This window comes from Helianthus annuus, chromosome 11 (genome assembly GCF_002127325.2).
Source record: "Helianthus annuus cultivar XRQ/B chromosome 11, HanXRQr2.0-SUNRISE, whole genome shotgun sequence".
Classification (NCBI taxonomy): domain Eukaryota; kingdom Viridiplantae; phylum Streptophyta; class Magnoliopsida; order Asterales; family Asteraceae; genus Helianthus; species Helianthus annuus.
Window position 1 is genome coordinate 166,966,142 of NC_035443.2, and position 26,318 is coordinate 166,992,459.

The 26,318-nt window shown below is 37.9% G+C and overlaps 1 protein-coding gene across 6 annotated transcripts; it reads right to left on the reverse strand.

Moving 5' to 3' along the window:
- Positions 1-15,865: 15,865 nt before the first annotated feature.
- Positions 15,866-22,884, reverse strand: LOC110890967. 6 transcript variants are annotated; one of them, XM_022138621.2, is made up of 8 exons: positions 19,838-20,031; positions 19,671-19,712; positions 18,069-18,131; positions 17,863-17,998; positions 17,584-17,770; positions 16,495-16,630; positions 16,259-16,327; positions 15,866-16,158 (listed from the first exon to the last, which is right to left on the reverse strand). In XM_022138621.2, exons 1-6 carry the CDS (start codon positions 19,897-19,899, stop codon positions 16,623-16,625), a joined length of 498 nt encoding a protein of 165 aa, XP_021994313.1. In that variant the 5' UTR covers positions 19,900-20,031; the 3' UTR covers positions 15,866-16,158; positions 16,259-16,327; positions 16,495-16,622. The 6 variants fall into 6 exon arrangements, with proteins under 6 accessions (XP_021994313.1, XP_035835939.1, XP_021994310.1 ...); XM_035980046.1 differs by having other exon boundaries at positions 15,866-16,161; XM_022138618.2 differs by lacking the exons at positions 16,495-16,630; positions 19,838-20,031 and adding an exon at positions 22,709-22,884.
- Positions 22,885-26,318: the final 3,434 nt, after the last annotated feature.

The following is a 26,318-nucleotide window of genomic DNA, read 5'->3' on the forward strand; positions in this document are numbered from 1 at the left end:
GCTTACGGGTTAGCAGATGCAATCGACCCGGTAACCGGAGGAGCCGTTGATAATCGGAAAAATCAAACGGCGATGGCGATCCTTTTTCAATCACTTCCGGAGGATATACTTTTGCAAGTCGCAAAGTATGCAAGAGCTCATGAAGTATGGGAGGCCATTCGGGTTCGTTTCTTGGGAGCAGATAGAGTACAAAAGGCTAGGATCCATGTGTGACGGTCCGAGTTGGAGATGCTGAAGATGAAAGAAACCGAGACGATAGATGAGTTTGCAGCCAAGATTAGTGCTATTGAAGGGAAGTTCAACAATCTTGGAACCACACTTGAACCGGAGGTACAGGTACGAAAGCTGTTTAATTCATTGCCGATAAAATTCTTGTCGATTATGGCGTCAATCGAACAATCGGAAGATCTTGAGACCATGCCTTTTGAAGAGGCAATCGACAGATTAAAAGCCTTTGAGGATCGGGTAAGATTGTACGCCGGGAATGATGGTGGCTCACAAAGCAAGCTTTTATTTTCCAAAATAGAAAATCATAAAAGAAACCATGGTAACAATTATCGGAAGGGGCAAGGTAGAGGACAAGACTCCACTTATAATAATCGCGGTCGAGGTCGTGGTCGTGGCCGAGGCTCGAACCATGGCAGAGGTAGATACAACCAACAAGCAGAGACGAAACGTGATGAAAATCCGGGACAAGATAATAAACGAGTCGTCGAAAACAAAAAGTTTAACGAGATGCAAGCGACAAAGCAAACGGAAAAGGACATACAGTTTTTATCCAAACCGATCGATCACCTCCAAGGCGACGCGTTGATCGTTGCACGAATGCACCACCAAAAACTTCGGGAAAAATACGGCCTTAAAGACAACACCTGTAATATAGTGTAAACATAAAGGACAAAACTTGTAATTTACTCTAAATTATTTTTTAACACATTTAATTAAATTAAATATTATTCAACTATCTATCTATAATATTATATAAAGCAAATGTGATGGATAAGATTGTAATTCTATCATGTTACAAGTTATGAAGCACCATGTACAAGGATGTGTAAGCCATTTTACAGGGGTTAAATATGTATTTCACCCAAAGTTTTAAGACACTAAAGGGGTAATTGGGGGATTTTAGTATATGGATGAATGAATGCTTCAGTTAGAGATCGATTCAATCCCTTCAATCTTACTTTAATTCATGTTCAATTGCATATAGGGGAAGATAACTGATGTGTGTAAAATGCAACATATAAATTACATCAAATGAGGCATAAAACTAACCCTGTTTAAGTACTAATGTTGGAAAAAGTGTGCTTTTGTCTTCCTTTTGTATTTTCAGGGTTAAAAGAGCTTAAATGAACAAAAGAAGCAAAAATGCAGCTAAATCCAACATAAATACAAAGAAAAGGAAGAAACGTGACATGCCCGATGATGCGTGTCGGTGTGTATATAATTTAGATGAGTATTTAAGCCCTTTTTACACTTTTAGCCAAGTTTTAAATTTATAAAACACGATATTCACTAACACTAAACACACATATGGGCAAGTGCACCCATCGTGGACGTAGTATAGTGTTGGTAAGATACCGAGGTCGTCCAAGGACACAAGAGCTTTTAATACCGGTTTATCCTCAACGTCTAACCAAATCAAAAAGTTAGAAAAATGATTTAAACTAAGAAAAATAAAAACTAACTAAATGCTGAAAAATAAAATAAAAACAGATAGACAAGATGAATCACTTGGATCCGACACGTGTATTAGTATAACCTTTGATTATTTTCGCACTTTTGCACTTGTTTAAGAGATTATCTTAGTTATTGTAGTAGGCCCCTCTTTTGAAGGCGACGTTACCCTCAACCCAGTAGTTTGAGTCAGCAAGGATACAATCCTAAAGGGTCGGATTATTGAAAGATAATGAATTAAGTTATTAATGCAAATTATGGTAGGCCCCGCTTTTGGCGGTGACGTTACCCTCGGCTAAGTAGTCTGAGTCAGCAGGGATACAGTCCTAAATAGCCGGGTTATAGTATTAATAGTAGTTAACTTATGAGGGGGTCAAAGAGTTTGGATCCCCGCCATCCAATACCTATGGGCATTGAAGGAGATCCTACTAAATTTGACCCAGGTCCCAAGCAGGACCTCTAAACGTTGAACAAGGGCAAGACCCTTACCAAACCGTTCCCTTAACCCCCGACCAGGTAGCCAACATACCTCCATATAGACCGTGGAGATATGAATGGTGAAAATCTTTTATTTTATATAGACAGTAAAATAATGCCAAGACACCACGGACAAACGATAAGGAAAGATCACCTTCAACATAAGTAACTAGTTATTAAAGTCATTAATACAAAACCAAATAAAAAGTGCAAAAGATTAAAAATAAAAAGTATTGTACTAAACACTTGTCTTCACCAAGTGATGTAAGAGACTTAGGCAAACATGGCCTTGATTGTCAAGAACTCTTACGATCAATCTTGGATCCCGAGACGACTCACACACTCTATGATGGACAATGGATGATGGTGGTGGATGATGGTGTTATGGTGGTGGTGGGTGGTGGATGAAGTGTGAGAGAGGTGGTGTGCCAAGGGATGAGAGAGAATGAAACCAAGCTCCTCTATTTATAGGCTGAACAGAAGGCTGGACACGGCCCCGTGCCCGTCTGACACTCTCTCTCTTCATTAATTGTAATTGCGAATTACAATTAATGCGCCTGCTGTACTTTCACCACGCCCCCGTGCTCGCTGGGCACGGCCCCGTGGTGAGCAATGGAAGCTTCTACTGGTTTGTCTTTTCTGCTGCTTCCTGGGCACGCCCCCGTGTTCGCTGGACACGGGGCGTGTTCAGACTCTGTTTTCTTCTCTTTGTCTTGGGAGGTGCCGTTGAGGGTCCGGGCAGTCCACTTTTGTTCCTTTTCTTGTATTTATGGTAGAATTAGTGGTCTTTTTGCTTCTTTTGTGATTTTGAGCTCATTTCATCCTGAAAATACAAAAGGAAGACAAAAACACTCTTTTTCCAACATTAGTACTTAAAAAGGGTTAGTTTTATGCCTTAATCGATGTGTTTTATATGTTGCATTTTACACACATCAAATACCCCCACACTTGAACTTTTGCTTGTCCTCAAGCAAAACTCTTTATATGTGGCTTACACTCCCAAATGGAATAGGTAGAAGAGAAGTTTTTTTTTTTAGCTTGTCCTAGAGTGTCGGGAATCCAAGGTTTTTATAGGTTTTATTTTTATTTTATTTACAATCCTATTCGTTATGATTTATTTTGAACTTTTCATAAGATAAACTACTTATTTGGGCATAACATGCCTTATTAAAATTCCATTTATATACAAGTTCACATACCTCACGGGAGATCACTCAACACTCGGCCGAAGGTGTATATTTAAGTGAATCACTCGAGAGCGGCACGGAACTTACGTCTTCCATAGGCTTGCCAAGCAATCAATCCTCCTCCTTTTTAACTTTTTACCTTTGTAAATATCAAGAGGACTTTTGGGGTGAAGGCTTGGGTTTAAAGGTGGGTGGTTGGTTAGTGGTTAGTAAAAAGGGCGAAAATCGTAACAAGTGTCGGTTTTCGTAAAATACCTTGTTTTTAGTGACTTATTATTTCTTTGAAGTATTTCTCAAACAAGCTTTTTGTAGCTTTTGTTTGTTTTTGACTTCATATATATATATATATATATATATATTTTTGTCACATGAAAGGGTACGTTTATGAAAAACCGAGCTTGTTACTAAAATAAAGGTGAAAAATGAAAAAGGTTTTTGGTGGGTAAAAAAAAAATGTTTTGGGGGTAATGAAATGAAAGGTTTAGGCTCAAAGGGGTTTTCTAGGGGGATTTTGGGTAGGTAAAAAAAAAATGAAAAATAATGGTTTTGAAAGAAAAATAGTTAGTCCTAATGCCTCCATCATTTACTTACTTGGGTTTAAGTTGGTAAGGACCGGGAATGTATCGTCGTGGCAAGTTCTAGATTTGTAAAGACCGAGCGGCTATTCACACAAGAAACGAAAAATGAGCATTTAATCTAAATATGTGTATTTTTATGCTCAATAAAGGCTCAAAACTCACTTTTGTGGGAATGGGTTTTTAATGTGACCAAGCATATATAATCGAATTTTTTAACTAGACTTGTTATGCCGTTTCATAATTTTCTTATGTTAGTTCTTTTTATCACGACGCTATCGGTTGTAAACTTGTAAAAATATAACCCTTTTATAACTTGTTATTCCCAACTTAAACTAAGACAAGAAAAATAAAAAAAATGAAAAGTTTTTTTTTTTTTTTTTTAAATTTGGGGTGTTTAGCGGTTCCAATAGAGTTTTGTGTAAGGCTTGTGTTTAGGATTTTGCAAAATTTCAAGGTTCTAGCATCCCCCCCACACTTAAATTACACATTGTCCTCAATGTGTCCAAAAATAAAGTTTTTGGTTGATTAGAATGTGTAAAAGTGTGTTTAGAAACAAAGATTTGTGTTACTGGCACTCTGGACACGGCCCCGTGTTGACCGGGCACGGCCCCGTGGTCAAGTGCCAGTAACAAAAATTATAGAATTGAAACAGAAGCCTGGACACGGGGGCGTGTCCGCTGAACACGGCCCGTGTCCAGTTACCTGAACTGGGTGATTTTCTGCAGGGGGCTCAGCACGGGGCCGTGTTGGTTGAGCACGGCCCGTGTTGTGCCTTCTGTTATGGAGATTTTTGTCGGTTTGCTCTGTTCTTCGTGCATGGTTCCATTTTTCTCGTTCCCTTTTTCATCTATTGCCACCATGAATCCATAAATCATAAAAACCATCATAACATTGCTAATAGAGAGACATTACATAAAGATAAAAATTACATAGATATGGAGTTCTAGCCCTATGTTTTATTTTAATTTAGCAAAATTTCCAAGAATCTACTAATCTTGGTTAGATAAGGCTTTGTAGAGCTCCACCTTTCGGGTGCGGTTCTCCTCATATGTCGGCAAGCCACTCCTCTACCTCCCTTGGAAGGAGGAAAGAGGGCTCGTTTGCATTTGTTTGAGGAGTTTCAACTTCCGCCGGAACTTCTTGTGGGTTTTCCATAGGAGGTTCTGCGGGGAAGTCTCCCCACCCGGTAGGGTTGTTAATACCGAGTGCCAAGTTCCAGTCTTGTTGTGGAAGAACTGGTTCCATGGGGGGTGTTACCAAAATGTTTAACCTTTGGTGCAAAAGGTTAATCTCTTGGAAGCTGCTTTCCAGTCCCATTGTAAGATCGTTAATACGGTCAATGAGGACCTCCTCTACAGACGTCATCTCATCGAGAGCTTCCCTTAGCGCTATCACGTAGTGCACAAGTGTAGCTTCAACGGAGGGCCTCCTTCCCCTTCGGCTGTTTGAGGAATGAACGGATGATGTTTCGCTGTTTTCACTCGCCATTCTACGAAAAATAAACCAAAAATAGTTTATAGGACGAAACAGTTTCTGGACACGGCCCCGTGCTCAGTGAGCACGGCCCCGTGTTCATCTTTCTGCAGAATTTTGGAGCAAGGAATCTTGGGTTTTTAAGTTATTTTCTGAGTTTATGCAAGCTTTTTGACAGTAAATAACTTTAAACAATGTTACATAACATGTTTTTACCAAGATTCTATGATCAAAACTCATTATTCCCTACCACAAAGATTGAAAATTCAAACTTTTCATGGTAGTTCTTGAAGAAAGATGAAGAAGAAGGAAATGTCTAGAAGAGGAAAGGACAAGATGGGTTGTTGGAAACTTCTTTTAGACTTCCCTAGGATTGTTTGAGAGAAGATTCCTTCAAATCTCTGTCCCCAAGTTGGTCCAAATGTGCAGGATTTTTGGCTGCATTTATAGAAAATGACAGCCTGCTGGACACGGCCCCGTGTCCGCTGGACACGGCCCCGTGTGCAGATGAAATTCTGACACAGTTTGTCCGTATTCTGACGTTCTGATCAGAGGGGAATCTTTTGGTGGACACGGGGGCGTGTTGGCCGAGCACGGCCCCGTGTCGGAAAGCTGACTTATGAAGTTTTGTCTTTATTAAGGAGCTAATTCGTATTGGGTGGCTCTTGACTTGTTGGAACAACCCCAAAGTGCCTAAGATACCTTAATTGTCCTATACTAAGGCGAGAACGCAAGAGGTTATCGGTGAGGGTAATTCCTATTTTCATTCTAGGTGGACAAGTCCAACCCTTTTCCGGGCTCTCGTTAAAGAAGGTGTATGCCGAATCGCTCAGGTCTATGTATGCACCGAACGAAGTCGATGGGGAGTCCTTCACGGCACAATCGGCACAGGGACGACTATCGTCCACGTCTTTTTTAGGTAAAAAGGTATTTTCGGGAGCAACGAGGTTGTCGGAATGCGGTTCCAACATTTCCTCATGGTCATCATCTTGGGATGGATCTAAGAAATCCTTCCTAAGTTCTTTTGACCAATTTAGAAGTAGTTCTTCTAGTTGAAATAACTCGTCAAGGAGCATTTCTCCTAGAATATCTGGTTGGGCGCATTCGAGGGAGAAGTAGTGCTTATTTTTACTTTCGCCCCTCTTAAGGTTACAAGGAATCGGTGGGTCTATATAGTGGGGCCTATAAGTGAGGAAAAAACATTTTAATTCCTCATGTTCGCCTCCACAAATTCGACACCACAAACCATAAGAGTGCCGAAAGTAAAAAGAATCACTATCACTCATGTTTGTATCAGAAATTACCAACCGCCGGGATCTAACGGTTCTGTTTTCAGCAACTGAATCTTGGGCACGGGGGCGTGTTGAGTGGACACGGCCCCGTGTTCAGCCTACTGTCTGATATAAAACAGGATTGCCAGTTCCAATGATTGAGCACGGGGCGTGTTCAGCGGGCACGGCCCCGTGTTGAGCTCTGCAGAGGCTGAAAAACCTAAAAAAAAATCCTAAAAATTAAAGAAAAATAAAAAGATGATTAGGCCGTTGATTCCTAACTTTCTTAAAATCCTTGTGTCCCCGGCAACGGCGCCAAAAACTTGATGCGTGTCGGTGTGTATATAATTTAGATGAGTATTTAAGCCCTTTTTACACTTTTAGCCAAGGTTTAAATTTATAAAACACGATATTCACTAACACTAAACACACATATGGGCAAGTGCACCCATCGTGGACGTAGTATAGTGTTGGTAAGATACCGAGGTCGTCCAAGGACACAAGAGCTTTTAATACCGGTTTATCCTCAACGTCTAACCAAATCAAAAAGTTAGAAAAATGATTTAAACTAAGAAAAATAAAAACTAACTAAATGCTGAAAAATAAAATAAAAACAGATAGACAAGATGAATCACTTGGATCCGACACGTGTATTAGTATAACCTTTGATTATTTTCGCACTTTTGCACTTGTTTAAGAGATTATCTTAGTTATTGTAGTAGGCCCCTCTTTTGAAGGCGACGTTACCCTCAACCCAGTAGTTTGCGTCAGCAAGGATACAATCCTAAAGGGTCGGATTATTGAAAGATAATGAATTAAGTTATTAATGCAAATTATGGTAGGCCCCGCTTTTGGCGGTGACGTTACCCTCGGCTAAGTAGTCTGAGTCAGCAGGGATACAGTCCTAAATAGCTGGGTTATAGTATTAATAGTAGTTAACTTATGAGGGGGTCAAAGAGTTTGGATCCCCGCCATCCAATACCTATGGGCATTGAAGGAGATCCTACTAAATTTGACCCAGGTCCCAAGCAGGACCTCTAAACGCTGAACAAGGGCAAGACCCTTACCAAACCGTTCCCTTAACCCCCGACCAGGTAGCCAACATACCTCCATATAGACCGTGGAGATATGAATGGTGAAAATCTTTTATTTTATATAGACAGTAAAATAATGCCAAGACACCACGGACAAACGATAAGGAAAGATCACCTTCAACATAAGTAACTAGTTATTAAAGTCATTAATACAAAACCAAATAAAAAGTGCAAAAGATTAAAAATAAAAAGTATTATACTAAACACTTGTCTTCACCAAGTGATGTAAGAGACTTAGGCAAACATGGCCTTGATTGTCAAGAACTCTTACGATCAATCTTGGATCCCGAGACGACTCACACACTCTATGATGGACAATGGATGATGGTGGTGGATGATGGTGTTATGGTGGTGGTGGGTGGTGGATGAAGTGTGAGAGAGGTGGTGTGCCAAGGGATGAGAGAGAATGAAACCAAGCTCCTCTATTTATAGGCTGAATAGAAGGCTGGACATGGCCCCGTGCCCGTCTGACACTCTCTCTCTTCATTAATTGTAATTGCGAATTACAATTAATGCGCCTGCTGTACTTTCACCACGCCCCCGTGCTCGCTGGGCACGGCCCCGTGGTGAGCAATGGAAGCTTCTACTGGTTTGTCTTTTCTGCTGCTTCCTGGGCACGCCCCCGTGTTCGCTGGACACGGGGCGTGTTCAGACTCTGTTTTCTTCTCTTTGTCTTGGGAGGTGCCGTTGAGGGTCCGGGCAGTCCACTTTTGTTCCTTTTCTTGTATTTATGGTAGAATAAGTGGTCTTTTTGCTTCTTTTGTGATTTTGAGCTCATTTCATCCTGAAAATACAAAAGGAAGACAAAAACACTCTTTTTCCAACATTAGTACTTAAAAAGGGTTAGTTTTATGCCTTAATCGATGTGTTTTATATGTTGCATTTTACACACATCACCCGACTCCTCGACAGCATCTCCCAAAGCAAAAACAAGAAGAAAGCTGAGCATGGGGCTGTGCCCAGCTGAGCATGGGGCTGTGCCCAGCTGAACACGGGGCTGTGTCCAGCGGACACGGGGCGTGTCCAGCTCAACACGGGGCCGTGCTCAGCGAGCACGGGGCAGTGTCCAGAATGGTCAGCCCTGGCACAAAAGACAAAGTGGTAGAAGCTTCTATTGCCCACCACGGGGCCGTGCCCAGCGGATACGGGGGCGTGGTCAGAGTGCTGCAGGTGCATTTATTGTAATTCTGAATTACAATTAATGAAGAGAGAGAGTGTCAGACGGGCACGGGGGCGTGTCCAGCGGACACGGGGCCGTGCCCAGGCTTCTGTTCAGCCTATAAATAGGAGTGCTTAGCTTCATTTCAACTCATCCCTTGGCACACCACCTCTCTCACACTTCATCCACCACCCACCACCACCATAACACCATCATCCACCACCATCATCCATTGTCCATCGTAGAGTGTGTGAGTCGTCTCGGGATCCAAGATTGATAGTAAGAGTTCTTGACAATCAAGGCCATGTTTGCCTAAGTCTCTTACATCACTTGGTGAAGACAAGTGTTTAGTATAATACTTTTTATTTTTAATCTTTTGCACTTTTTATTTGGTTTTGTATTAATGACTTTAATAACTAGTTACTTATGTTGAAGGTGATCTTTCCTTATCGTTTGTCCGTGGTGTCTTGGCGTTATTTTACTGTCTATATAAAATAAAAGATTTTCACCATTCATATCTCCACGGTCTATATGGAGGTATGTTGGCTACCTGGTCGGGGGTTAAGGGAACGGTTTGGTAAGGGTCTTGCCCTTGTTCAGCGTTTAGAGGTCCTGCTTGGGACCTGGGTCAAATTTAGTAGGATCTCCTTCAATGCCCATAGGTATTGGATGGCGGGGATCCAAACTCTTTGACCCCCTCATAAGTTAACTACTATTAATACTATAACCCGGCTATTTAGGACTGTATCCCTGCTGACTCAGACTACTTAGCCGAGGGTAACGTCGCCGCCAAAAGCGGGGCCTACCACAATTTGCATTAATAACTTAATTCATTATCTTTCAATAATTCGACCCTTTAGGATTGTATCCTTGCTGACTCAAACTACTGGGTTGAGGGTAACGTCGCCTTCAAAAGAGGGGCCTACTACAATAACTAAGATAATCTCTTAAACAAGTGCAAAAGTGCGAAAATAATCAAAGGTTATACTAATACACATGTCGGATCCAAGTGATTCATCTTGTCTATCTGTTTTTATTTTATTTTATTTTTCAGCATTTAGTTAGTTTTTATTTTTCTTAGTTTAAAACATTTTTCTCACTTTTTGATTTGATTAGACGTTGAGGATAAACCGGTATTAAAAGCTCTTGTGTCCTTGGACGACCTCGGTATCTTACCAACACTATACTACGTCCACGATGGGTGCACTTGCCCATATGTGTGTTTAGTGTTAGTGAATATCGTGTTTTATAAATTTAAAACTTGGCTAAAAGTGTAAAAAGGGGCTTAAATATACATCAAAATTATATTACACTACACGCACATCAATAACCAGAGAAGGCAGAGAGCAGCAGGGGGAGAGAGAATGTGAAAAGAGGGTTTTCTCACAATCCCGTTGTCACGACCCCTGACCCCATCCTGGGAGCGGGAGCCGCGAACCAGTCAGATAGTATCGTGTTTATTAATTTGGCAGCGAAAATTTTTCATCAGGACCGTAGTTAGGAAATATTTTTATCAGAGTTAAACACTAAAATGTTTAAAATAGATAAATGGGATAAAACCCAAGTTTTCTTTACAATACATTTATAGGGATAAACCCTAAGTATTGAAACTAAAATCTCCTTTTTATTTGGTAACTTTTATAGCCACTTTTCTAAGCCTTAAGTGCTCTCCAGCTGGCTTCTATTAGCTTCGTATAAGCATATTAAGGTTAACGATTTCGGGAAATCAAATAACCATGATGCTTTTAATGATTCATGGGAATCACCTATGTGAGAGAGAAGTAGGATCGCTTCAAATGGCTTTGTGGGGTGCGCAAGCCTAGAGCTCTCGCAGAACTAGACAAGTGTTCCAGGACCAAAATAGGACACGGCAATAAGGGGTTGGCCAAACCAAGGAGAGTATTGTGTGAAATGTATTGTCGTTTACACAAATGGAAGTATGTTCAAAGACATCGCGTCTACAAACCGCTAGTAAGCTAAATATGCTTCACAAAAGAAAGTTCAAAGGCAACAACCTACCTATCTTGCAATATTCAACTGTCAAAGTTTATCGTTGAAAAGTGTAAGGAAAATATCGATTTCCATACATGTGGGGGATTGTTGGAAATTTGATGAAAATAACATGTTTCATGTGGGGGATTGTTGGAAAAATTGGTGAAAATAACATTTTTCACAAACATAAGAAAATGATTTTTTTTCCTATTTTGGACTAGAAATAAATATAAGAAAATGAGCGGGTTTTATATATTTATTTCTGGTTTTGTGTTCTATGTTGGAAGGGCTTCGCAACGAACTAAACCACGTCCAAAACGGAATTAAGATGAAAGAGATATCGATGCTCAAAGTTGGGTGTTTGAACCATTGAATGCTGAAACAAAAGGGAAAGTTGCACCTTGTCCCACATAGGAGGAGAGATGAAACTTAAATGGGTATTTAAGTGGGAACTCTCCATACTTATTGTTTCATGGAAGCACACACTAAGTGTACTCGCGAAGGGTGCGGAGCACCCTAACTCGTACTCGCACTCGCACACGCGCGCGTGGGCAATGTGCCGCTTTGATGGCGCACTTTGCACTTCGCATCGCCGCTTGAGAGCCGCCTTGGTATTTTTGACCATGTGCGTGTGGTGGATCACAGGGGCTGCAAGGACCAAGTGTCGTGCAGGTTCGAGGCGCGTGACGTGGCAGTCCGCCGCGCGCACGTACATGTGGCTTGAAGGCGCGCGGATGCGCGCATGGTGCATGGCCCTGATGTGACGTGCGCGGTGCACCAAAGTGAGCCAAAACGTCGCGACTGTGTGGCGTGCTCGTATAGGCTCACAGGAGACGTGGCACACGCGCGGAGGCGTGCATGGACCTGAGTCAGTATGTCGCACGTGTGTATGGCAGTGAGCCAAAAGGACGCAACGCGCATGAGCGTTCAGACCTGCGCGCGCACCAGTGTGTCTTGCGCGCGCGCGTAGAAGCTTCCAGCATTTAATGACGAAGCAGTTTCAGTTCTGCATTCAAAACTGACGAGTCAAACAGATTTTAACAACGAATTAAATGACGTATTAAATTGCATTGAAGACGTTTAATGCAATTTATACCTCTCCTTAATTCCTTTTGACTGTTTCGACTTAGGAGCTGTATAAATACAGCTCCATACCCAGTAGCAGAAGACACCTGCAACACAACAGCAACTTGCAAATTTTCCCACTTCTTCTTTCTGATCTTCTTCGAGCATTCTTCAAGGTAGCCTTCGGGTTGTAGGCCATCCCCGGCAGTACGCTGCTTCGGCTGTTGTACCCTGGAAACAAAATGAGTACTACTGGGAGACTCGGAATTTGTTTTAAGGGAAGCGTGTGTACACGTGACTCAGCCTTTCTTCTTCGTCTAATTTCTTGTATTTCATTTTATTTCAGTTGTAAAAGTATTGTTCCAGCTTTCCTTATTTTTGTATTGTAATTGTTTAATAAAAAAATTGTTTTATTTTATTTAAATTACGCGAACAGTTCCTACATCTCCAATGCGGAGATAGAGCCGACCCAAAACAAACGCGGCTCAAATTCGAACTTACATCATTTTTCCCAATCAACTATACCTTATCTAAATCTATTTTTATACCATAAATACCCTATCGCTTTGACTTTTGAAAACGACTTCAACCACCTTCTTTTGAACCTTTGAAAATTGCTTCTCGTTTCTTGCCTTCCATAGACACCATGTCGAAATAATAATTATCCCTTTAAACACCTTCTTCTTCACCCGTGACCCATTTTGTATTTATGTGCTTCAAGCAAATTCGTTACCGAAAAAGCATATATATTAGGAATCCCACACCATGTAGAAACCAATTGCCACACTCCTGCACAAAACCCACATGCGGTCAATATATGTTCTATAGATTCTTCCCCATCCTCGCAAAGCACACACTTCACGTCTTCGATTCTTATGTTTCGCCTCCGCAACGCCACTTTAGTAGGAAGCCGATCGTGTTCCGCTCGCCAAGCGAAAATATTGCACTTGATTGGTATCCACTTACACCATTCATACACATAACGGCCTTCAATCGCACAATGAGGTATAATCCATTTTTTTGCAGCTTGCCTGCCGACTGCAATTCCGCAGTCCAATCCCAAACAAACGACCCATCATCTTCCAGCCTCGAGCACATGTCAGCTACACTGCAACATTTATACCTTTCTCTGCTGAAAAGACTAGGAAACTTAACCTTCAACGCTTCATCCGAAATCCACACATCAAGCCAAAAATGAACACCCCTTCCATTTCCAATTCTACCCTTCAGCATACTATCAACACCTCTGCCATTTACATTAAACTTATTCCCAAATTGAACTATATTATTCCAGGTTCCTACAAATCTTTGTTTATCGGTAACTATCCCCATCCTCTATTAGACCCATGTATATTATCAATAATAATCCTCCATAAGGCGTCATGCTCCGTTTTATACCTCCACATCCATTTCAGCAAAAGAGCTTTATTACTAACACCCAACTTTATTAAACCCAAACCTCCCACTTTTTTCGTCCTCGCAACCCTATCCCAATTCACCCAATGCATTTTTTTTTCACCTCCTCTCTACCACCCCATAAATTAAGGCCTCCAATCTCTCCACCACTTTAACCGGCACTTTATATAAAGAAAAATAATAAGTAGGGAGACTCTCCAAAACAAACTTAATAAGCTTAACTTTTCCACCGATAGATAGAGTATTCGCTTTCCATTTGGAAAGACGGACTCTAAACACCTCCACCCCCGGGTCCCAATTTGAGATCCTATTCAAATTCGCCCCCACCTTTATACCGAGATACACGAAAGGAATGCTTCCTGATCTGCATCCCAATAATTTAGCCTGTGCACCAACATCCTCACTCTTCATACCCACCCCAAACAACACCGACTTGTGTACATCCTCACTCTCCCACTGTATCTGAGATGCACAAGTTCATTAGTATATTTTTGTGGACCTTCTTAATGTTTATAATGAAAGACGCCTACTTTATTCAAAATTTTATATATGTTGTTCATTGACACTTGTTATGTTTTTTTGTGTTCATGAACACTTGTTTGTTTTTATGAACATTCGTATGTGTCCATTTCCATTCACGAACGATTAATTGTCTTCGTTTGTGTTTATTCATGAACTGTGTTCGAGGCCTAAAATTAAAATACTAACATAAACGAACACGTTCCTTTCCTTAAAAAAATGAACACGAACAGAAATCTCGTTCGGTAAATATTTATGAACTGTTCATGAACACATCGTTTCCTTCGTGTTCATTCCATTCGTTTGTAGCCCTATTTAACTCCGTTGTAGTTTAATTAATTTTTTCCTTTTTATTTCTTAATTGAACTTACAGTGTTACACCTAAACTTTATTCCACCTATATTTTTGTGTCCAAACACTCCATATCGATTCTCGTTTTTTTGCCTATTTTCTGTTAATGTTTCATTTAACTTAATTTATAAAAACGAAGTCTAGTAGTAACTCATAACCGTATAAACCGTTTGTATTTATTGTTTTTAATATATGATAAATTGAGTGGTTCAATTCATATTCATATATGATAATAATGAAACAGAATGAACAATTGTAATATAATAATTTAAAATTAGAATTAAGAGATGAGTAAATGGTATCGGATGTAGGTACCGATCTCAAATTTACCAAACCGGTATATTTTCAGTACCGGTTCTGCACAGGTATTCACCGGTTTTTACCCTCAAATACCGGTATCGTACCAGTACCGACCGGTACCGAACCGTACCATAATGAACAGTAGTGATTTATTATTAAATTAAAATTAGAATTAACAGATGAGCAAATGGTATCGGGTATAGGTACCGGTCTCAAATTTACCAAACCGGTGTATTTTCGGTACCGGTTCTGCACAAGTAGTCACCGGTTTTTACCCTCAAATACCGGTGCCGTACCGGTACCGACCGGTACCGAACCGTACCATACTAGGTATATTCGGTACCGGTACCCACTTTTGGGGATTTTGGTCACGGTATTTTCGGTACCGGTTGGTACCGAGCTCATCAAATCCTGTAGCAACGCAGCAATGCAAGTAATTGCACCGTTTAGATTACTTTTCATACACACAGTAAGTAAAGTGTATTTCGTTTGAATGAGGTTTTATATACACAATAACTTATTTTGCTTACTTTTTTTTTTTCTGTAATGAATGAATTGTAGCATGTAAAATTAACTTGAATATTTGGAATATTGATGAGCAAATTGTATCAAATCCTGTAAACGAACCGGTATCGTATCGGTACCAAATTTAATATACCATCGGTACCAATTTGGTACCCACCTTTTGGCGTTTTCAGAATCGTTACTTTAGGTTCGACACCGGTCTAGCACCATACCTGTATTTGTTGATTTTTACCTTCAAATACCATACCGTATTGTACGTAGAATTTTCGGTGCCGGTACCTAATTTCGATGATTTTCTAGATCGGTACTTTCGCTTCCGTTACCGGTACCGAGCTCATCTATATTTTAACGTGTTAGCACCATAATAACTGAACTGAAAACAACCGAATTTCCAACGTGTAGGACGTGTGGGTCCTATTATTATATAGTAGGTTATTTAAAATCGTTTTTTTATGACGGAGTGATTATCCTTACCACGTAATTTTATTTATGTTTTAATATTCGGTATATGTTTGTCGTTGCTGACACGTCTTTTGTAGTCATTGGGTCCCGCCGCAACGCGAGAGAGGAAAATAACTAGTTTATATTATTAGGGGAAAGCTGATTATTTTTCTTGCTCATCGCCAATGCCTAATTTCTTCATCATCTTTCACTCCAGCAGTGATTTGTTCCAATACAAGATTTGATTTACACGAGTACTTGTCAAATGAAAAACTTATTAAACCAACCAAATATCTAAATGCAAAACTATTTATAGTGAAAACCGGAGAAAGAGAAGGGGTATCAAACTGCCATCGCTCAACTATTTAAATGATTTGTGTGGTGTGAAAATCCATAAAATTCAAGCTATCTATTGTGTATTGTATAAAGAAATTGAGGGTACAGGAAATGAGCAACATTCAGCAACTTAACACCGGAAAATGTTTCTTGTGATAAACATTATTGATGTGCGCTAACTCAAGGATCGGTCATTGTTAATTAACTCTGTTTCTTTTTCATTTGCAGAAGAGTGACATGCTTTGACATTAGGTTTGCTACCATCAAATCTTCAATATAGATAATCTCCCACCACTGCTATGTTTAGTTATAATACTACTTTCATTAGTTCCATATGCAACATTATCTTATAATTTTGAATAGATTACTACTATTAATTAAACAAATTACTTACTGGTTTGACATCTGCTTCTTGTACAAAGACAACATCATCATGGGTGAACAATACAAACTCCCCAACCACCTAACAATTTCACATAATCAAATATGAGGAAATGCTCTATCAACAAAATTGAAAAACGTAAAATTAACACATGTTTAATATAATAAACAGCAATAAACGATCTCTAGAACATAAGAAAATGATGACGGGTTATTCAAATGGCAATTCAAGTAGTTGATTAAACTCACATGATAAGTTGGCGCTTAAGCATCTCCGTGGTTGATGGGTGTTAAGCATGGCAGTTAAAATACTTACCATGGTATAAGTTTGGTATCGAAATGCCAAGGGCATACATACATACAAACAATCATAAGTTTCATTCACCTATAAAGAAAAGCAGCAACATGAAATTAAAGTGCCATTGTAAACAAAAACAATTTCATGGTTTAGAGGGTCTATGGGATCCTCAAAAGGGTAAGCTCCGACAAGCGTAACATAAAGTGTCACCCACGTGACCAACAATTGCAATCTAGCACAAGATAGATGATCAGACAAAACAATGGTATGTTTGTATGTGTGGCGATTCAACCCATATACGTATAAAATGTTTTTTTTGGTAATAGCCAACCGGATCAAATCCATCAGAAGCGTATTTTTAGTAAATGTAACTTTTGAGTTTAAATTATATGCATTGATCATTCATTCACTTTACGAATCCGGATAGATAGTTCTATTTCAAGCCTAAATTTTCAAAAACTATATCTTTGCCAACATACATATTACATCAGCTTCAAGGATAATAGCAACTTAGACGGCCAGCATATATAAATGGTAGATGATTAATTGAGAAAGAAAACACATTTACTTTAAATATTATAACTATGCGCAAAAAAAAGATACCGGGCATGATTTAGGCAGGTATACAACCTTTTTTATTGGTCTGATATGCAATGGTAATTTATTCCAAGTCATTTGTATTTAAGGGGTTTGGGTCATTATTATACAATTTATTTGGCAAGTGTTTTCTGAAACAGTGTAACTTATTTAAACATTATCCAATTAATATAAAACCTTATTTCCCAAAATATATATATATATATATATATATTTCATTTCAAACAGAGGAGCTTTCTAAGAAACATGAACCCTTTGGATCTTTCAACCAAAAGAAAGATGAGGATGACAGCATACTAAGAAACAGTCCATCATTTATCAATCTACTACTGATTATTAACAACCAAATTCGTATTCCAAGATATCTTTCCATACTATCTATCATTAACAATTTCTGTTTATCAACTAAATCAAATCTAGTCTCTATTTGTCAGGTGTCATACCTGTTTTATACAATGCATACTTCAAAGCGATCACCGAAACAAACAACAAAATCGGTACTATTGGGTATTGTTTCACCCAATTTTTGAAACCGATGCACATGCCCAACATTGCAAACATCTCGACGCCCAAAATTGCATTTATGACCTCACGAGACACAAATCCCCAAAGACTCTTTGGCCTCTTCTCCTGAATAAAATCATTAAAGAACTCATTATGCTAAAGTTTTTTTTTTTTTTTTTTTTTTTTATCATTTTCAATAAAAACTCATGAAAACTTACCACCACTTCATGAATCTCGGAATCTTCAGCAGCATAAAGATCAGCTTCAATGTCAGCTTCAGCCTCCTGAGAAGCAGCCTCCAAAACCTCCTTGATTCTCAGTTTTACTACTGCCCCTTTTTTCAAGATAAAAAATCTGTGAAAGATAGAAGTTTGAAAAATTAATCACAAAAATATCAGGAAAAAATACTAAAATAATCACTAACCGATCATGGTCGGGATTAGATGCACACGCCCTCAAAATAAGAGGGCGAGGAGGCAAAGCAGTTCTGCAATATTTAAAAACAGACGTTTTAGAAAGCCAATACAAGAAGTAACAAAACATTAATTATTGATATATGATGTTAGCTAAACAATTATCGGTCTCCTATCACGGTCACTTTCACCATGTAGAAATCAATCCCTTCGAACTATGATATCTATAAACACATGAAATAATTTTGTTTTAAATTTGAACCAAATCTGGTGTTTGACTTTTGAAAGTCAAAGTGTGTAATGTCTCTAAATTGACCCGTAATGATCTATTTGCCTGGCAACCATCCTGATCAAACTACTCTTTGTGAAATCCAACCCGTTAGCCTGATTTATGAACAATTAATAATAGAAACTTGAAATGAAAGTACTACAAAAAGAGATTTAGAACTGATAAATACACCACCTGTACAACACAACTTTGACTATAGCAAGTGAGCATAAGAAGCAATGTTGCTTGTTTACGAATGATCAATACATACGAAATCCCAGCCCCAACCCAACAATTGAGTTAACCCGTGTATCTATTTTGTTGGAGAAACTAAAAAACATAAGATCATATAAGCTAAGTAACCAGTCTCTGAATAATTACTAATTACTATTATTTATTATTGAGATAATTAGTTTTACTCCCCTGTATACATCACAATCATTCTCTCTGTTAAGAAAAATATGTGTCAGCTACAAATTAGTTAAAATCTCCCTCTGTCATATGCAAAACATAAGCTAACAGGTATATTTACGGTTTAGAGCATGTTTTTTTATTGTTTCGTTACCTTAGTTGATCTGCATGTTTTAGTTTGACGCAACGCCTCTATAACTAGATGTGTTATGTCTCCTATGTAACCTCTGGTACACAATAATATTTCCGCTCATTTTTTATATTCTTCATCATTTTGTATACAATCTTTCAAATTACACAAAGCTTGCCTTCACTTAAATCTATCTTTAAATTTCATTGAATCCAAATCTGTTTTTTATATATCTTTTTAATATACATAATAAGGTAATACTTTTAATATACATGCACGCATATCATGCCGGTGCATTCACAACGAACTACTATCAATCTCATTCAAACAAGGAACAGGCTAATTTGCAAGAGCGCGACACTAACAACCAAAGTTAGAGCGGCAATTGTACTCTTAAAGCAACAGCGTCAATGGAATCATATGAGAAAACGTGCAAATATCCTAGTGGAACATATGTAAAACTAGCACGAAAACATATTCAGCAGTTTCAACCTAGTTATAGATTAGTCTTAACACCTCTCTCTCTCTCTCTCTCTCTCTCTCTCTCTCTCTATAACACACATATATGTATATAGTTCCACAGTTTTAAGTCATACAAAATAACCACCTATTCGTACTTACAATCCATGAGATGCACCAAAACAACACATAATAGAGCAACTATTTATATCCAAAACCTAACAAAATCAAACACGTTCAAAATGAATTAAGGAACTCGAATCAATGAGTATACATTGACTAACACTCAATCAGATCAGATCAAAACAACATGTAAACGAACAATACAGCAGCAAGTATTCATACCTCCTGAGGCTAAGTGACGATGATGCAGATCTCAGGCTCAAACTACATACAAACAGAAACGCATTAATAGATTAAACCTAAAATTTGAACCTGAAAACACTGATCAATGTACCAAACAGTTGAATATGAGATGAAATTGCATAGAACAAACACAAATTCGTACTTACAATCCATGAATTTGAGATTTCATCATAACCGCCATATTGCGCGTGTGGGAGGTAATGTACATGAAATTGTATAAATCGAACCACAATTTAACTTATAATCATCACCTAAACGACGACGTTGAATATTGTGAGACATCATAAGGGGTTTCTTCTTTACTCACACACACACACACAGAAGATAAACAGAGATACTCACCTCGATTTATATTACATGAAGTTGTAAATATTATATAATTGTAAGGACCAAAATGTAAAAATGAACATTGGGACCAGGGTGCTAGTAATAACGGAGTAATAAATATCAACGGCTTTTAATTATATCTTTTGCTTTATCGTTGAAAGCTTTCTGGTTTCTACATTAATTATTTCTTTTTTTTTTTAACAAATTTAATATAGGAATATTGGATTCAACTTAAAAAATAACCACTAGCAGTCCCAACTATTATTGACATATTGGCCACCATTGGATCCTGACTAACGGAACCCTAACGCTGTTAGTTTCCGGTGCCGGAAAACAGTTTTTGCCAGAAAAAGGTTTCTAAAGATCTGATCTAAGGATACAAAGAGGTTTTGGATGAAAATGTTGAGTTTTCCGGACACAAAGAAGTTGAAGCAAGAATTTATGAAGAACCCATGGCATTATAGCCTAGTGGTATCTTGGTGGTGGGATAAGGCTTATGACCATTAGGTCATGGGTTCGATTCTCACAAAGGGGGTTTTTCCAGATTTATTGGGTTTCCTCCTGAATTGGTGTATAGGCATCATTGCCTAGTGGAGATGGATATGATCGGGTGGTTCTGCTGGTGACACGATGATACTGCAGTGGTCCGTCAGTGATCCAAATTTGCCGTTCAAAAAAAAAGAATTTATGAAGAGAAAGGAAATTGAGTTTGAAGCTCACTTATAATCTTGCATGCAATCTGCCTCAAGCTTGTATTTTCAATAGTTTGAGAGTGTTTTGAGTGAGTTTAGAGTGTGAAAAAAGTGAAATGAAAATGTAGAAGGCTTGTTTATACAAGAAACTATCAAAATCATTGACGTACATAGTAAATGTAGGCCAAACACAACTTCCCAATAAGCATGACTTTGCTCTATGAATTGCAACATGTTGCACCTGTGTGACAAGTATTGACAAAACCAATTAATATCAAATAAAAAAATAATGCCTTGTCAAAAATAATCAAAGGGAAATCTGTAAAAAATATCACCCGAGTACTACACTATACACCAAGTTCAGGCGACCGAACAGTCAGGGACCCTCCATACCCCCCTGTAAATCGGAGTAGTTTTATTGAATTGTAACCCCTATTTACTTGCGATCGGACACAATGGCTTTGTTTATTTTTTAAAATTTTAAATTAATTAAAAATGAACTTAATTTATTTGAATAATTATCTGATTAATAAAACTACTTACCTAATCTTAATAAAAAGCAATTTAACTAAGATTCTTAGGCCAAAATAAAAGAATCGTGATGTGGATTGTATTGGGCTGGTAGGCTATAGGGAGCATGATGGGCCTCGTAACTAGTATAGTAGTATAGTCGGGTACTCGGTACTAGAGGTGCACAAAAACCCTATACTTGAAACCGGACGAAGAAAAAACTTGGAATCGGTTATTTGGTACCGGGTATTTTATACCTTTAATCAAGCCCAACCCTACATGTAGGGTATGAATATGGTATACATTTTGATTCTTCTGTATCTTGAGAGAATTTTAGGGTTATTTATTTGTTGTTGTAGAAGATTGAAAGTAGTCTCTCGGTTGTATGTTGTGAGAGATCATCTTCTGATTGTGATAATCATCAGTGGATGATTATCCAGTTGTTCATCCATGTGTTGTTTAATCTCTCATCTGTTAAAGAGAGATTGAGATTCTGAGTATGGTGATCATCAGAGGATGATCATCGTTTGTATTTCTGTATTTTTGTATAAGATCTTACATATGTAAGATCTAGGGTTTGGGGGGTGTTTTTTGGTTTGGGTTAAACAATAAAATTTTCCGTCACTATTTTGTCGCTACGGCTGTGTTGTATTCTGTTTTCGTTCTTGTTCTGGTTCAAACCATTGTTTTTTACAGCTTGCCTTCACTTAAATCTATCTTTAAATTTCATTGAATCCAAATCTGTTTTTTATATATCTTTTTAATATACATAATAAGGTAATACTTTTAATATACATGCACGCATATCATGCCGGTGCATTCACAACGAACTACTATCAATCTCATTCAAACAAGGAACAGGCTAATTTGCAAGAGCGCGACACTAACAACCAAAGTTAGAGCGGCAATTGTACTCTTAAAGCAACAGCGTCAATGGAATCATATGAGAAAACGTGCAAATATCCTAGTGGAACATATGTAAAACTAGCACGAAAACATATTCAGCAGTTTCAACCTAGTTATAGATTAGTCTTAACACCTCTCTCTCTCTCTCTCTCTCTCTCTCTCTATAACACACATATATGTATATAGTTCCACAGTTTTAAGTCATACAAAATAACCACCTATTCGTACTTACAATCCATGAGATGCACCAAAACAACACATAATAGAGCAACTATTTATATCCAAAACCTAACAAAATCAAACACGTTCAAAATGAATTAAGGAACTCGAATCAATGAGTATACATTGACTAACACTCAATCAGATCAGATCAAAACAACATGTAAACGAACAATACAGCAGCAAGTATTCATACCTCCTGAGGCTAAGTGACGATGATGCAGATCTCAGGCTCAAACTACATACAAACAGAAACGCATTAATAGATTAAACCTAAAATTTGAACCTGAAAACACTGATCAATGTACCAAACAGTTGAATATGAGATGAAATTGCATAGAACAAACACAAATTCGTACTTACAATCCATGAATTTGAGATTTCATCATAACCGCCATATTGCGCGTGTGGGAGGTAATGTACATGAAATTGTATAAATCGAACCACAATTTAACTTATAATCATCACCTAAACGACGACGTTGAATATTGTGAGACATCATAAGGGGTTTCTTCTTTACTCACACACACACACAGAAGATAAACAGAGATACTCACCTCGATTTATATTACATGAAGTTGTAAATATTATATAATTGTAAGGACCAAAATGTAAAAATGAACATTGGGACCAGGGTGCTAGTAATAACGGAGTAATAAATATCAACGGCTTTTAATTATATCTTTTGCTTTATCGTTGAAAGCTTTCTGGTTTCTACATTAATTATTTCTTTTTTTTTTTTAACAAATTTAATATAGGAATATTGGATTCAACTTAAAAAATAACCACTAGCAGTCCCAACTATTATTGACATATTGGCCACCATTGGATCCTGACTAACGGAACCCTAACGCTGTTAGTTTCCGGTGCCGGAAAACAGTTTTTGCCAGAAAAAGGTTTCTAAAGATCTGATCTAAGGATACAAAGAGGTTTTGGATGAAAATGTTGAGTTTTCCGGTGACTTAAATAATTAGGGCTTTTGCTAGAAAATGGTTTCTAAAAGTCCGTAATAAGGTTACAGAGAGGTTTGGGACGAAAATGTTGAGTTTTCCGGCCAAAAACTGTTTTCCAGCGACTAGAGACTAACAACTTTAGGGTTCTGGTGGTCTATTGATAGTCAATATGTCAAAAGTTGGGACTATTAGTGGTTATTTTTTAAGTTCGGACTGTTGGTGGCCAACTTCGAATAGTTAGGATTATTAAAATCTAATATTTCATTAATTTAATTAAATATTATTGTTAAATGCACTCCCTTTTCTCTAATTTTTGCTGACCGCACTCTCACCTTAAAGTTTCAAATAAATACAATCAAACTTTTTATTTTGTATTTTTTTATTTAAAATTGCATATACTTTAAGTTTTTAAACAATTCAAAAAAAGATAATAACCATAACTTACCCAAAATTTTATACAGATTGAATTTGTATCAGTTTGTATGTATAGAATGATTAAGGATCCTGTAAAAATGGTTAATAGTGTGAGAAGTGTCGAAAATAATATGGTATTGACATGTGTCCTTCAATTTAATTAATTAAAAAAGGCAATACTGTAATTTACTTCAAAGTTTAATTAATTGATAAATAATCTTTGTAACCTCCAGTGAATTATTTTAGGTTAGTGATATAATTTTTTTTTACAAAGATTTACGAATTCAGTTTTGTATACGAACTCGGAGATTTTATAAATCATTATCCTCTGATTCATCAGTTCCTATTTTTTTAAAGAATAAATTACACGTTTTGTCCTTTATCTAATACCCTTTTTACAGGCGGTGTCATTTTCAACGAATTTTGACAGCTTTTGCCCTTTATAGGAAAAATCCTTACACGTTTTGTCCGATGTGGGTAAGTGTTATTTTTTTTTACTTATTTTTTCATACACGTCGATTTTATTTCTTTTAAGGTACAACTTTTTTTTTACTTTTTGTAGCAAACTTTCAAACGGGTCCATAATTTTGGAACATGATTCGTCAGCTTTTTTATAGTACGTGGGGAAAAGGTGAACATCGTGACAAAGACTCCATCTCTAGCAAATTGACCGATATCAACAACAAGGGTCACGCCTTCCAAGAAGTTTATCAACGAAACTACGATAATCGGCCGAGCGGAGAAGGTGACGTCGGTGTTTTAACAAGGGCTATGGATGAGTACGAGAAAATGAAAGGCGTTTTCATGTACTATAGATGTTGGGAGCTTCTAAGAAAAAGTTCAAAGTGGGCTAGCGTACCGACCATGATGTCTAGTAGTAGCCGTAAAGCTAAACGGTCGAAAACGTGATCCTCCGTTGACCCTGAAACACCAACTTCTGATGCCCGCAACGTCGATTTAGATGTTGTTGTGGACGATGACGAGGAAGTTGAAGAGTTGGCCCGACTGGCCGGTAGAAGAAAAGATAAGCGAACCGGGAAAACTGGTGGAGTCGTCTTCCGATAATCTCGAGTTGAAGGAAGATTTCGAGGAGATGAACCGTCATCTCCAAGACATTAGAGACCTCGGCCACAAGCGTTGGGAGACTATGAAAGAACGAGTCGTTGAAAACAAAATGTTTAACGAGATGCAAGCGGCAAAGCAAACGGAAAAGGACATAGAGTTTTTGTCCAAACCAAGCGATCACCTCCAAGGCAACGCGTTGATCATTGCGCGAATGCACCGCCAAAAACTTCGGGAAAAATACGGCCTTTAGATCATCATCTTTTTTTTTAAGTTTATTTGTTTTTTTATTTCTTTTTTTTATTTAAGTTTAGTCGGTTTTTATTTTTTTTATTTCTAGTATTGTATTTTTTTTAATTTAATGAAGTATTTTACCTTTTTAATTTAAAAATTAATAATTTTGTTATGATTGGATGGGGCGTTATAGGGCATTATTCCACTACGCCCCTTTTGTAAAAACACCCAATAATGCCCCCTTGCTGACTGGACTGCCACATGGCAGAAAACGCCTAAGGGTGGGGGCATTATTCTGTTGATCAGTTCTGTTTAGACATAATTGAAAACATGAAAACATACCTTTGATTGCACTAGTACAGGCCAACAGAGAATCCAGTGAGAGAAGAAGCCATAGTGTTTGACATGATTGTCAGCTTGATTTGGTTCCTCCTTAAGGTGCAATCTAATGATGGTGATGAAGAAAACCGATAAAGGGTAATCGGCTATGGAGAGGAGGCGTTTTGATGTTATGAGTAATTAGGTTATGTGTCTAACCTTAGAACCTCTACATAAGTCTCCTTATATATGCACCCAAGAGGAAACCCTAATTAGTTAATAAGGGTAATTAGGCCCATCAACAATTACCAACTAATTATTTAATAGGATTGTTATATACTTTGATCCATATAATGTAAATGATTATAATGGCTACTAGATTAAATATAAAATAAATATATTTAATCTTACATTCTCCCACTTAGCCGAGTAATCATTTACTATGAGTATTAGATAAGCCTGATTAGGAGTTAACACTTATTTTAGCCTTAAACAAGTACTATAGCAGAGAAATACAGCCGTTGAATCATTATGCGACCCAGGACCCCCATTAGTCATACTATAGCCTTAATTAAAAACCTAATCGTCATGATCAAAATACGCATAAGCCCTTTGTTTGATTTGTAACTTTATTTGTCTATATGCCATTATGTCGACTTGACATATTCTTAGAGACATACAAAATCAATCTGATGAGGAAAATTAACTAATACTTAGTCATTCATAGTACGATATGCAATTGCGCATGGTCGTTAAATAATACCCGTCTATGAGCTCTCTTAATAAGACTTATGGGTAATAGCCCTTCAGTTATAGGATCCTTAAGCATATCATGAATGTATTCGATACAAAACTTAGTTTCCTCAATTCGTTCATAAACGAATAATTAATTGTGTATCAAATTTAATGCAACACCTCTTGAACTGTTACCGTTCAAGGAGTCATGGTAGCTGACTTTATCACACTAAGTCTTCAAAACATTAATTATATGG